Raw genomic sequence first — 14,706 nt, 5'->3', positions numbered from 1 at the left:
ATATGAGACATCTCCCCAAGGCTAGGCTGGTGTGCTTCTGCACCCATGTTGCTATGGCCTTTCCCTTGTGTTTGACCTAAGTTTTAAAGTTATATTTTGATTTAGAAGCAGTCCGAGATAAACAGACTCATCTGAATTGGCACAGGAGGACCCAGAGGTGCAGTAGGCAAGAGTAAGGATGGTGGCTGACTCCCTCCCTCCCCTACCCTGCATGCAGTTGCAGTATCTCTGTAAATAGTTCTTGTACAAAAGAGCTAAGTTACCCTTACAAGCAAGGAACGTTTCTGTTGTCAGTCAGCAAATGGTCTATGAAACACACTGGAGCACAGAAATTGGTAAGACCAACAGCAAAGAACACATAAAGCCAATAGCTAGAAACTGCAAATTTGCAAAACACATGCTATAGATGAACTGGGTAACTGCATTTCCATGTGAAAACCTTTATATGTATGGAAACAAAACCTGAGGTTATGCCTAGCAATAGGTTAAAAATATTCTTCAGACGAAGAAACTATTTTTTCCACTTTCACTGTGGGAAAGGAGACAAAAAAAAAAAAGAAAAAAAGCAGTAGAGCCTAGAATATTAAAGCAAATGAAAATGTTTGTTTCCTGAGTGTTCCTGCAGAAAATGAAGTGGCAGAAAGATGAAAATATAATCATTTTCACCAAAAAAAAGCAACAGAAGTAGTAATAAATGTCTCTGCTAAAGACAGCATTTATCTATCACTCTGGAGATGGTACAGCATTCCAAATTAAAGAGAGCTTTGTGCACATACTGTTTAATTTCTTTATCAATGATGTGGGCAAGGGGACAGAGTGGACTCTCGACAAGTTTGTGAACAATAGAGGGTTGCCTTCCCCTCTCTTAGGGGAGACTGCATCTGGAATACCAGGTCCAGTAAAAGACAGACGTTGGTTTAGTGGAGGGAGCCCAGAAGAGGCCACAAAACCGGTCAGGGGCAGGCACACAAGATGCATGAGGAGAGACTGAGGAGGTGAGATCTGTTTAGCTGGGAGAAGAGAAGACAAAAGGAAGGCCTTATTGCTGTTTGACACTACCTAACAGGAGGGCACAGAGGGGCTGGAGCCAGACACTTCTCAGAGGTGCACAGGCACAGGAGGAGAGACTCAATATAACAAGAAAATTTTTCACGGGGCGGGGGGTGGGGGTGGGTGTCAAACCCTGGAACAGGAGAACAGACAGGCTGTAGGATCTCCATTCTTGGAGATATTAAAACTCAGCTGGACAAGGCCCCTGCTCTAATCGATCCTGTTGTAAATAGAGGGTTGGACCATAAAGTTTCAGAGGTCCCTTTCAACCAAAATTACTCCATGATTTTGTGATTTCAGATGGCAGTAGCAAGACTTGAGTGAAATGGATCTTGCCTTAGAGAGATGCATCCAAAAAGAAGGACAGCTGAACAGTTTGGGAAAGGAACAAAACACTGCAAAACATACACGCAGACTTGAGGACTCCAGTATGCAGTGAAGACAAATGAGGTATAAATGCAGCCATCGGGAACTAGAGAGAGGTAGGCAGCAGGAAAGTCATAATGACACATGCTCAACCTCCAGGCAACAGAACATAGTTTTTAACTGAACCATTTTGCCCTGGTTCTGCAGAAAGAAAAGAAAGAAAATAGAACCAATGTATGTTGCTATTGAGGATGTAGCAGTTTGGACCAGCAAAAGACATTTGGGTAGATCACAAGCCATTGGCAAGTACCATGAAATCACCACTGCTGAGTGCAAACAACTATTGCCCTTGTTCCAGACTACAGAGTTGAACATGAAGATACATTATAGTCCAGGAAAGTTACAAGCGTTATCGACATGCTAGTATTTGTGCTCCTTGCTTCACCTGACCTTTGTTTCTCTCACCATATTTAAACTGATCCAGTTTGTGTTGACATGATTGGAGGTTATTTTCCATGACTCTCTTCTACAGGATGATGACTGCTTGCCAAAACAATTTTAAAGTAGTATCACTTCTTATTAGCTCACTAATGCAGTGAACAAATCTCCCCATCACATCATGAACAATTGATTCTTATTAGTAGCAGTAATGTTTGTTTTCCAGTCTCTACCTGAAAAGCTGAAAGTCTTCCATAATCACACGGTCCCTCACTGTATTTATTATTCTAATACCGTGGAGATCTGTATATGTAATCACACAGGACCAGTAAGACCCCTTCCATTATGCTTTCTTCTAAGGTCTCTACAAAGAGATTTTCAGATAAGCAATTGTGGTTTTTACCCCCACATTACTCACTTGTCACATGACTTTTACTTGTGTTTCTACCCTTTGTGAACAATGTTCCAGTTATGATTGCCCATCTATGGCAGTCTGTAGGTTTCCCCCATGCTATGACCAGTATCAGGAGTTGTAGTTCCTCTATTTTACTACTGATTCCTTGCATTAGTAAACAAACATCTTGGCCATAGCTGCCTGACATTATTCCATTTCCTGGCTGGTCTCCAATATGACCTACCTTTCCATTACTTGAGTTAATATTACTATGTTCTCCTTACTACCAACCCGTGTACTAACTGATTTTATTTTCATTTATCTGCCTTTTCGTTTTCCTACTGAATGACATGAAAAGGTATTCTACCATGGCTGGACAAGTAAGACAGCTCTGCCCTAGAGCTGTCTGTTCATTAGCAGGAAGTAGGGATCCATAACCCAGGAAGAACCTTGCTGGACCATGTTCCCATGTCTTACAAAATAATGCAATGGCAACACTCATTTACTGGCTTCATTGTACTATAGCACTCTAATATCTCAAATGGTGGGGGAATGGGAAAAGGGGAAAACGAGAGAAAGACAAATGCTTATGTAAATAAGGCTCTAAGAACGAGATCACAATAAATTACCAACACATTATAGAAAAGAGAAAAATAGTTTGTTCAGCTTTTGAATTCATTTCACTGGTCAGCTTCTGCCTTCTTTACATACACAGGCAGTCTAAAACCAGAAATCAGCACATGCAATGAAGCTTGGAGTAGAATAGCTAGTCTAGAGTTGAGAGGAACAACAGCAGTAAGCAGAGCTGAAGCATGCACAGTCCACACAATGCACTAGAGTGCAGAAGACCCTGTGCTAGCAACAGCTACTTCTGTCAGGCATCCAGTCATTCAGACCTATTGACAGCACCTGTTTGCTCTGGTAAGGCTTCAGGGAACACTGACCCAAATCAAATAAGGTAATGGAAGACAATACATTACAAAGCAAAGGGCTGGTATAGGTCTGGGCTCCGAGCACTGTGAGACAGCCCATGCCAGACAGCCAAACCATGAGGAAGATCCAGGGCTTCTGCCTCTCAGAAGGCTTCCCCAGTGCTGGGATCCCAGGCTGAAGGCCAATGTAGAACATATAACCCCAACCTTGTTCTGACCAGTTGTCAAGCTTAGCTAGCCAGCTTTTAGGTACCTTCCAGTTACTGGAACGCTGCTGAGGCTGTGTCTTTCGTGGCTGTCCTGTCAATAGCAAGACTTTATCTATGCTGAGCCTTCCTTCTCCTCCAGAACTCCTCTACCCTCTCACAGTCTGGTTTGAAAAATCCTTCCCAGTCACCTCAAGAATGTATTCTCTCCCAGCCCACTGCTGCTGCCTCCTCTCACATCCACAGTCTCTCCCTGGCCACTTCTCCTCTTTGTGGAAACCTATCTGTGCCTCCCTTTGCCATGTGCCAAGTATTTCCTTCCTCCAGCCCTCATGGGTAATGCCACGAGAGCAGGTCAGCTCATCTGGCCTCTGACAGGCCTGCTCAGCCTGGGAAAATGAGGTTATGTGCCAGCCCTCACGTACAAAGAAGCTTTGCACAGACACCTTCCCCTGGGGACCTCCTCCTCCCACTCCCACACGATGTTCAAGCCTCACCTGAGCTCCCCAGGAGGCTGGGCCCTGCGTCACCAGGGCCTCCCCGATCATCCCCAGACTGCCTCCCTGCAACCGTCCTGGGTCCAGCTCAGGGCAGACCACATCTTCCCACTGCCGGTGCACAGAGTGGCTACATGCTGGTGGAGAGCAGGCTGGTTGAGACAGGCTGTCACGGCCAAGGGCCATGACCCCATAGCAGGAAGACACATGGGGACTGTTCCAGGCTGCAGCACCACTGAGGGCAGTCAGGGCTGTGGGAAGAGAGAGTGGGCGAGGGCAAGGCCAGGGCCAGGGGCTGGGCCACATCCAGGTTCCTGAGGCACCTGGGAGAGCTGATGGCCTCATTGCTGGCAGGTGTGATTTGGTTTGCCTTGCTGGGTTGGGTCCTGCTACCAGCCCCTTTGGAAGCTGAGGACTTGTACATTTCACCTTCATTTGCCCATGATCTGAGAAGCTCCTTCCTTTCCTAAGGAAAGCACTAGGCACGAGGTTGCCTCGCTGCCTAGGTTCCCATGTCTGGGGTAGGTCACCCTCCTCCTAAACATGGCCAGTCCAGACAGTGCAGGGAAGAGCAGAAGCACACTGCAAGCCTCCTCCAGGGTATACAGCTGGTGCTCCCCAGCTAAGACAGGGAGGATCGCTGTGGATCAGCCATAAAGGCACTGAGGGCGTTCTACCAAAGTACTGGCAGACCTTGTCTGAGCATCTGAGGAAGAGCAGCTCAAGACCTGTGTCTTGGCTTCTTCCTTGGTCTCAACACTGAAAGGGCTTTCTTTGGCACAAAGCACCTCCAAACACCAGCTTAGGCTAGTTTGTATGGCTGGCAGGGTGCTCTAGGCTACACCCACACTGTGATGCAAAGCATCTCTGACTATAATGCATGAAAAATGATACTAGCATATTTGTGGTTTAATGCTAGTTTGCTATTGCAGCAGGGAAAACCTAGGTGTGGTCAAAAGGGAGTGTTATGTTTGCAAGAGATAGTCATAGAGGATGTGGCCTTGAGAAATCTAAGTATCTTGAGCTTTACGAGGTATACATATGCCTATGTCTCTGGATCTCTCAACATCCCTGGCCAAATGCTGCTGGGCTAAGAAGAAACAGAACAGTGTTAATCATTGCAGAATATTTGCATGTTAACAAACATCTCTGAGGGGACTCTGAAAGGAAAGGGGTCTGTGAAGGGAGAGCGGTCTGAAAGGAGCAGCTTTCTCTAAAACCAGGAACTGTTCATTAGTAATGGGAATTAAAGCCACAGAACCCAAGATACGGGGAGAAGAGTTCAAGGAGACAGATGAAACTTGACAGCTGTAGTAGTTGCAAGACAGCATAACAATGCAGCATTGCCATGCTGTAAAGGTCTCTTGGCCCAACAGACCCCTCACACACCACCCTACTTATTATTTGTCAATGTTTTGTCTTAAGCAGCTCAGGTTTTTTGGCTGTATTTGGAGGTCTAATGGCATGAAATCTCTGAAGCTGTCTACCATACACCCATAGCTCCAGCTTCTCTCTTTTTGTTTTGGGCTTGCTTTCTTTGAAGGGAAAGGATGTAGCAGGGGCACTCAGCTGATGTGTCGATGACCTTTTCATGCACTGCTGTCTTTCTCATATTGCTGCCTCCCCTCTAATGGAGTACTGGTATCCAGACTTTGTCCTGGGCAGGGGAAGGGGAGGCAAGAAGATGTCTACAGAACCTGGCAGGAGGCCTGGCAGTGTGTAATCTAGAGCTAGCTCACTTTTCCCATCACTGGGAAGGCAGGGTTGACCCATGGATCCCATTTCTGCAGGAGGACAGGTGAACAGAGCTATAGGTGATGACGCAAGGCACTCTGCAAGTCGCCCACTGTCAGTTTCAGAAACGGCTCCCCAAGCCTCTACGCAGCTCACCAGAGGGTGATCCGATGGGCATTATCTCCTCTTGACTGCACAGCCACTCCTCCTATTTTCACAGAACAGACAGACCTCAGATCACCAGTTCCTTCTTACTTTATGGAGCTGATGTATTCAGCAATCAGCAACCCTGGCACTGCTGGCGTGTCATGAACACCCTGTACAGTACGAGCGTTTCACGGGGTGCCACCCCCTTCTTCACTGCTGCAGCAGGAAACGTCCAGCTGCCGCAGCCTTGAACACTTAGGCACCAGCACCTGGCATGGCTGGCTCTAGTCCAGGGTGCACTGCCTGCCCGCAGCACTTTGCCCGGGGCTGTGGGGGTAAGGGGCAGGCAGGCTGTGAGGGCCAACAGGCAGGTGCAGACAGGGTTGTTCTGTGAGGAGGTGCCAGGCCGCCACAGCAAGCCACCAGCATCAGTGGGGCAGAAGTGGCCATCACTGTTCTGTGCCAGGCTTGCAGGGCCCATCCTGCCCTCAGGTCCTGGTGGGTGCCTTTGAGGGTCTGAGGCACTCTCACCATGCCCCTGCTGGTGACAGGGCAGGCCCTGGACAGCCAGCTGCAAGGCAGAGGCAGGCCTGAGGCACTGCAGCACCATGGGCCAAGCAAGGGTGACCCAGGCAGTGGGCAAGCCAGACCTGGCGCAACAGGAGCACAGCGCAGAGACTGGCATGTCAGAATGTTTATTAATAAAAAAAGTTACAATAACTTACTCCCTTTGTCACACAAAGGGCTTGGTATAAAGAGCTCTGGCCTGCAAAGGTAACACAAGTAAGTGAGAGGTGACTACTTTTCTCTTGTCCTCCGAGACAGCAGCCTTCTCCTGTCCCCAAGGGGAAGTGCAGCCAGCACAGGAGCTACTGGCCACATGGGCCCTGGCACAGGAGCAGCCATGTGCCCCTGCCTGCAGCTGGTTCACAGGCAGCACAGACCAACGCAGGGTGCAAATGAAGAGTATATGGAGACGACAGGTACTGGATGCCAGAGGGTGTGCAAGCTGCAGTGGAGGAGGAAAGAGAAGTGTCTGCTTCTTCCCATAGTGCTGAGGGGTCTGTGGAGCACAAAAAGTGAAGCAGCAGGACAGCGGCTGCTTGCAGGCAGGGGGATGTGGGGCTGGCTGGAAGCAGCCCTGCCTGCCTGGCTGCTGCCTCACACAAGGTCTAGCCTGGCAGAGGCAGGAGGCCAGCTGTGACTACTTGTCACACTCCAGATCCTGGGCCCCCTCAGCACCCTGGTAGTGCATCTCACAGAACTCCTGAATGCGACTGCAGGCCTCCAAGATCATCTCTTCAGGCACGGTGATCACCACACGGAAGAAGTTTGGGTACTCAAAGCACTGAAATGAGAAAGGATGAAGCTGGCAGATTACCTGGGATAGTGCTGTAGTTTCAGAGCCCTGCCTTGGGGCCACGTGCTATGTCAGCAAGTGAAAATGGTCAGTGTAGGACAGACTGGAGGACAGCAGAGCTGGGCTCTTGCTCCCTTAGACTGTTTTTTTTCTGTTCCAAGCAGATCTCCCATCTTCATGTGCGTAGACACAATGCTGTGAGGGCAACAGGCCAAAGGACTCTGCATGGACTACGCAGGACCCGGGGAATGGGCTGGAAGGAGCTAGGGAAGGAGGGGGCTGGAAAGTATCCAAGGCCCCATCCGTATTCAGTGCTGGAAGTGGAACTGGAAGGAGGTGGGCACATATGTTCTCAGCCTGCAGTCTGTCCCTGTGCCTGCAGGTGTGAGGGACTGGAAACAGGGTGAAGAAAGGAACGTAGGTGCTACCAGTCCTAGGCCTCTGAGGGAGTGGCTTCAGCAAGGTGTGGGTACATAGGGTTCAGCAATACAGCTCTGCCAACTTGAGAAATACAGAGCAAGCCTGGAGCTGGGAAGATCCTGGCAGCCTGACTGAGGGCTGCTAGTGAGCCAGAGACTGCCAGTCCCCATCCCTACACACTGTCCTTGGAGCTCACAGCAAGCACATACACACCCTTACAGACCATGGACACTGCACACACAACTCCCAGCCTGTCCCCAGAGCTCAGGGCTGCAAACCCCTGTTGCTTCTCTCCCAATGCTTTGACCCCCCAGCTCCCTGGGGCTCTCAGTGTTAGGCTCACCGTGGCTGGCAGGCAGAACACAGACTGCTCCGAGATGAGTCGCTCAGTGAACTCCACGTCATTTTCAAACTCAGGGAAATGCTCCATCTCAATCTCAACCTGCAGCAGAGGGAGGTAACATTGCAACCAAGGGCACCAAAACTATCTGCAGTGTCCCTGCTTACCCACATGGCCCAAACACTTCCCAGAGCTGTCTGCCCTCATTTTTTTTCTCATGATGTGGGCTGACTGGAATGTAAGACACAAACAGAAACATATAAATGAAAATTGGGGCCTTTTTAAGAAGTATTCATTAACTACCTAAAGCTGGAATTTCAGTTAAGGACAACTTCAGTAAAAAAACTGATGGCAAAGATACAGTAACCAATTAAAAGTGAAAAGGAATAAATTAGATATTGAAAAAGAGCTTGGGAGAGAACTCTAGTCAATATGCATTAATAATTCTGTCAGGCAAGAAATCCATATGGTAAGAAAAAGACAAACTAACATTTTGGTTTAAAAAAAGAAAGGTAGCAAGATCTAGAATATCACGAACAAAATAAATCCTTGCAGGGTGATATAATTGGTAAAATGACACGGAAATGCTGAAATGTTCAATAAATATTTGTGTTCTGTATTTGGAAAGAAGGCTGGCTCTTTATCACATAAGGACAGTGATACCTTGGCCATTCGTTTATAACCAAAGATTATTTTAAACATCTCATGAAAATATTCTTAAACAAACCAGGTGAGAGATAATTTGCATGCAGAAGTTCTGAAAGAGCCAGTGGAAGAAAAAATTTACCAGATTATTTAATTTCAAATAAATGTTCAGGTACTGCAGAAATACAATAGGTGTGAAAGAATATTTGAGCTGTCTATCTACACAAAGAGCATAAGCAGAATGACCTGTGTACCCTGGGTAAGACTGGAAACAGCGTCAACTGATAAAGGCTTATCTATAAAACATGAGAGGGACTGATATTGCAGTATTCTCCAATTCTAGGTCCACATTTTTAAAAGCTGATGAAAAACTGGACACAATATGAGACGAAAAAAAGATTAAAAATGTGTTAAACTTAAGAAACTTAAATGTCTCAGTTGTGCTTGTTGAGACAAAAAAGGAAATTTCACCATATCATAAAAATTTTTAAAAAACAGGCATGGAAAAAGGCAGAAAAAGAGGCAACAGTATAGGCAGAAGACAGACACGCTAGTAGGAAGAAGGCTACATCTTCAACAGGAGGTACGATAATCTGACTTGTGGTGTAGGGGCTTCCCATTGCCAGCAGGCCTCAAATCCAGGAAAACAACATTGACTTGCAAAGTACAAGTCATTGAGTTCTGTGCAGGACCAAGTGGGTGTCATGTACCAGCCTCTGCTCTGTGAGAAATGAACAACATATTCTGGCCTTCTAAAGTGACCAAAGGATGCATGTACCACACAGGGCAACATGAAAATGCATGGTAATGGAGACCTGGTGCCAAGCACCAATCTGAAACCCTTGACAAGCACTGGCAACGAGACCTAGTGCGAGTGTTGACGATCTGGAAATGGCATGTCACTCTCCTCACTTACCATGAGGTACATGGCTCCAGCAGGCCGGACAGGCTGTAGGCCAGGGATAGCTGATAAGGCAGCATAACAAAGGTCAGCATTGGACTGAAAAGCAGAAAGGAGAAATTTCAAAACAGGAGAAATTCCAGGAAGCAGCTCAGCAGATGGAAGCCAAGCTCTGGACCAGGACTATAAACAGGTTTACCCACTACAAATAAAGGGACAACAAATGCAAACAGCATGGGTGATCATGGCCTTGAGTACAGCAGGTGTGACTGAGCTGAGCTCAGCAAGTCAATGCCAAACATCCCGTCCCCTGGGTCACCAGCTCCAGCTGCAGGGCTGGGCTGCCTGAAACTTATCACAGCCAGTGTTTCTGCCCCAGTGACCATGTCTCCTGCTGGAATTGGATTTGTTGGGCTCTCCTAGTCACAGACAGAACTGCACCTTGAAGTAGGGTGAGGAGGGATAATGAACTAGAGAGATAGGACTCCCTCCAAACAGTCCATGAACAAACTGTGCTGACCTGTTACAGCCTGTTTACCTTGAGGATGCTGAGGGTGTTGTGGTAGAACTCAGGGGGGGTTCGGTGCAAGATACGTTCCAGTGCTCCTTGGACAATTGTACAAGGTCCTAGGATCCTTTGACTCAGTCTCAGAAGGCCATCTCTGATCTGAAAAAACATCATGACATTTGCAGCTCAGACTGTGCTTCCCTGAAGGAACGGGACAGCTCTAAGGCCTACTCTCTGTATTTCTACAGCTGTTCACACCCCTGTCTTCAGTGAGCATACAGAGTACTAATGAACATTTGCTTGACTATATGCCAGGTATTTGCAGACTATTTACAGTGTCATTCTCTGTTCCTCAGTTGCAGATTATAATGCCAACAGAGACAACCTTTGGAGCTTCCCAATCTGACTCAAACCTGGCTGGAAGATAGCTAATACAAATACAGCCAGAGCTGTTCCAAATTCTACTTTGCATTTCCCTTAGGTTTGGACCCACAATCCACACTTTCAAAGCCAGGTAGGGACAACCAACATTAGCTCTTCTGCTCACTCAGTTGGTCCTCTCTTCTCCCTTTTCTTCTGCAGAAAGCCCTCTAGGTGGAAAAGTCACTGCAGTAGATGGTTGTTCTTGTAACACAGCTGAACAAATAGCCAGATAAAGCACAGGCAGCACTGCAAGGTGCTTTATACTTACTTTTAAGAGAAACCAAGTAAAAGCACAGAGAGACCACACATGGACTCCACATGCTGGATAAGCCATGCAATACCTTCAATGCACACTGGAGCTATTTGAGAAGAGAAGGAATTAGAAGCACACAAAAAGGACAAGGCATATATGAAGGAGCAGCAGAGACAAGGAGTGTGTTACAGTGTAGGTGTAGGTAGAAGGCCATGTATGGGAGCAGTTGGAGTAAGGAAGGGACATGAAAAGCCTAGAGGTGCAGAAAAGAATGTAAGCAATTGCGTGGCACCCATGTGAGAGCAAAAGAGCAATACATGCCTGTATCAGTTAAAGCCCTGGTGATCCACACACTGAAGACACTGCAGGTCTGCTGCTGACAGTGACACTCAGCAGTTCTCACCTCATTACCAAAGATGTCCCTCCTGTCATGAATTAGGATCCAGCCCATCCGCCAGCCAGGGACTAGCCACCGCTTTGCCAAGCCACCACAGGACAAGATTGGCACGTTGGTGCTGAGAGTTGCAATGGGTTCGTATTTGCAGTCAGCAAACACCTGTGACAGGAGGCTGTGTTAGGGCTGTCCCTGCCTCTTATTGTGAGAGCTGTGGGGATGTGCATGAGGCACAACAGAAGGGAGGCAGGGAAGTGATGGGAAATTGATGGCGAAAGCTCCCAGCTTCAAGGTATGAACATGGTAAGTGCACTCACATGGAAGTGAACCGTTTGGGAAGAGGAAAGGATCTGGACATGAGAGGCACCCCCAGGACTGCACACCAGAGGACTGGGAGCTCCAGGCATAGACCCAGGCTCAGTATAGGGGAGTGGAGATGTTGCTCACCGCTGGAGACCTGGCTGCCATGGCCAAAGGGCAAGCGCATCAGAGAGGACAGGCTGCATGGGGGTGCAAAAGACTGCAACTGACACTCACCATGTCTCCATAGATCTCATCAGCAAGGATGGGCACACACTGTCTTGATGCCACTGTGGGAGAGAGGGCATTCAGCCTGGCCACCCTGCATCCTCCATGGAAGGAGACTTGCCCTTTACTGCAGAGCCTGGCAGGGCTCTGAGGGAAGCTCTGTCCTAGCGCAGAGGGTCCCTATCTTCCTCCTAGAGACTGTTCATTCAGAGGGCCCAAGCATTGTAGATCCCTGCCCTGGCTGAGCCTAGTTCTGCTCTCACCTGTGGGGGCAGGCAGCACAACCCTCCCACTGACAGGCCAGGGCTCAGGAAGCGTAGGGCTCCCTGTGAACGCTCTACCTCTGCAGAGCCAGAGTGGAGAAATGAGCAGTCCAAGCTACACAGAGCATTTGAGGAAGAGCAAGACACATGCACTGCACGTTCTTGCCCAGATAAGGCAACACCTTCACACTGACCAAGCCCTGCTTCCTGAGCTGGAGTCAGTCATGAGGAGACAAGCAAAGCCCTGGGCCATGGTGCTGCAGCGATCAAGACATGGGCCATGTGGGCAGACACTAGACTGCAGCCATGACCCAGATACACACAGGCAGGCTCACCTGCCAGGATCTTCTGGAGGTGGCTCTTGCTGAACACAGAGCCACAGGGGTTCGACGGGTTGTTCACAATGAGGCAAGCTGTCTTCTCATCCACCAGAGACTCCAAGTGCTTCAAATCAATTTCCCAGGCCTTCTCTGGCTAGTGAAGTGAAGGGGAAGTAACAGCTGAGGAACTGGACTTGCCACAAAGGGTGAGGTGTGACAGGGTGTCCAGGGTTGCTCAGATCATCTTCACCCACTTCCCAGGCAGGGACAGGGTATTTCTGAGAGGCAGAAATGTCAGGGCTGCCCCTTCCAGGCCTGCCACCACTTACCAAGAGGTTGTAGAGTTTGACCTCAATGCCCATAGACAATGCCAGAGTCTTGTAGAGGGAGAAGCCGGGCCGTGGGACCAGGATGTTCTGGCCTGGGTTGGCCAGCACTGCCAAGGCAAGCTCTATGGCCTGGCTGCAGCCACTCGTTAAGATGACGTCCTGCAAAGAGCACACAGGAGTCAGCAGAAAGCACAGCCGCTCTGAAGTGCCCCAGCCATGAAGGAGTGACATAAGGCCCGGGCTCTGCCAGGTGACAGCTTCTCAGCCAAAAAGACAAGCCCAGAGCCTAACTGAAAGCAGGAAACCTCCACCAGCTGGAAAGCTCAGCCTCCTCCTGAGGAGGGTGGAGGAGAAGGGCTCAGGTCAGGGGATGAGAGCAGCAGGAGGCTGCTGTGGGACAAGGCCATGGGCTAGCCTTCAGTCCCACAACTGGGCAGGGGAGGGAGAGAGCTGGGGCAGGGCCCCCATGCCATGTGGTCTAGGCACGGGCAGCAGCACCTTGCCTACACTACAGTGGGAGCGCCTCAGCTGGGCACCAGTACCTGGGCCTCCAGCGGTGCCTCTGGGCAGTTGTAGTATGCGGCCACTGCTTCCCGGCAGGACTGGTAGCCTGGGGAAAGAGGAGCCAAACATGGAAGAGAGGTTTTTACAGACCATTTCCTTTTTCTTGCCCGTACAAGACTCACAGCTGCTGCCCAGCTGGGGGAAGCCTATTTGTTAGTGAGACCGTCCCAAGGTGGCAGAGACTGTCCTGCCTCAGGCCAAGAGCAGGGACAGACCCTGGGCAGGGAGGCAGGCTCTGGCCCCAGCATGTCCCGGACGCAGAACTGACAGGAGCAGGGTGGAGGGTAGCCGGGGAGCTGCTCTGACCCAGCAGGAGGCCAAGTGCTATTACATGGCCTTCACTGTTTAGTGATGGTACAGGGGCAGCCCTCCCTGTCACCACATGGAGCATCCTGTGAGGCAGGCGTGGTCTATGCTCTGTGCATGCTTTTTTCACTAACTGCAAACAAAGGCTTATGTTGTCTGTGAAGTCAGGGAGTCCAAGCGGAAGGCCTGGTCAAGGCAGATCAGAAAGGAACTTGGCTGCAACCCGTGGCAGGGAGACAGTCCTGAGCCCTTCTGGGTACCTGAAACCCTGCCTGCTCTAATGGCTGGGGGAGCAAACAGCTTCTGCAGGAGGCTCTGGGCCTCAAACAGATCATGCAGGGAAAGGCACTCAGGTGTATCTGGGGGATACACATGCTTGTGTGCTCATGGGACTATTGGTGAGGGCAGCTGCAGGGTGCTACTGGAAAGATGTCCACGGACTCCAGGTACCTGCTGTGGGGTAAGAGCTGGCACATGCCTTCATCTTACTCTCACAGGAAGAGCTTTGCAACTTACCAACAGATGGGGCATAACCGTTGTAACGTCCTGAGTCCAAAACCTCCTTCACAGCCCGTGTGACCTCATCATTTGTGGGAAGGTTTCCAAAGACCGTCGGGTCTCCTTTACGAAGATTGAAAAATAATAAAGTTCTCACTGAGCTGTGACAGGCACAGAGCTGTGTGGTTGTCTGGCTTATCCCTAGGTGTTCGCACAAGCTTTGTGCTTCAGAGCCCTGCAATCTGCCAGCCACACCATCAACCCCACTGCCCAGAGGCTTCAGCCACAGCACTATGCTCACCTAAGGACAAGGAGATCATAGCTTTCTTTGGGTTGGGCTCCACCTTCATGCTGTCTACGATGGCTCGGACAGGATTGAAAGTCTTCTTTGACATTTCAGAAGCCCTGACAGCCCATCTTGGCTTCCGGCCCTTCACCTTCCCCAGCGATATGCTGTTCCCGTTGGTCTTGAGATGAACATCCAGCATAGGGGCATGATCTCCATGGCCCTTCACTTGGATCAGGTATGAGTCCATCCTGAGAGCTGTCAGTGTGAAGTGGATTTCCTGGGCTTAGTTAACACATGCCAAACAAGAGCTCTGTCCGTTTGGGGACACAGCCCATGACTCTCCAAAAATAAAACTTCTGAAAGCTGTAGACCCTACCTACTGCCTATGGACAACTCAGCCAGCAGCAGCAAGTAGGGCTGTATTTGGGGCCAGGATGGAGTGAAACCCCACACATAAGTGAGAGCACAATGCAGTGGGAAAAATAAAGGCACCTCTCTGTGCTAGCTGCACCACTGCCTAGCACAGACTTGCTGTGCTGAGGAGGAGCAAGCCCCACTAAAGCCAGCAGCCAAGAGTTAACAGCATGTTGTAGTCACTGCT

The 14,706-nt window shown here is 49.4% G+C and overlaps 1 protein-coding gene across 1 annotated transcript; it reads right to left on the bottom strand.

Moving 5' to 3' along the window:
* Positions 1-6,968: 6,968 nt before the first annotated feature.
* On the bottom strand, positions 6,969-14,352 carry TAT (tyrosine aminotransferase). Its single transcript, XM_009487526.2, has 11 exons — positions 14,118-14,352; positions 13,835-13,939; positions 12,991-13,058; positions 12,449-12,607; positions 12,135-12,273; positions 11,546-11,598; positions 11,018-11,170; positions 9,969-10,097; positions 9,446-9,529; positions 7,888-7,986; positions 6,969-7,112 (listed from the first exon to the last, which is right to left on the bottom strand). The coding sequence occupies exons 1-11, from the start codon at positions 14,350-14,352 to the stop codon at positions 6,969-6,971; spliced, it is 1,368 nt and encodes a 455-aa protein (XP_009485801.1).
* Positions 14,353-14,706: the final 354 nt, after the last annotated feature.

The sequence above is a fragment of the Pelecanus crispus genome, chromosome 8, assembly GCF_030463565.1.
Source record: "Pelecanus crispus isolate bPelCri1 chromosome 8, bPelCri1.pri, whole genome shotgun sequence".
Taxonomy (NCBI): Eukaryota; Metazoa; Chordata; class Aves; order Pelecaniformes; family Pelecanidae; genus Pelecanus; species Pelecanus crispus.
This window is presented reverse-complemented; position numbering and strand designations above follow the sequence as displayed.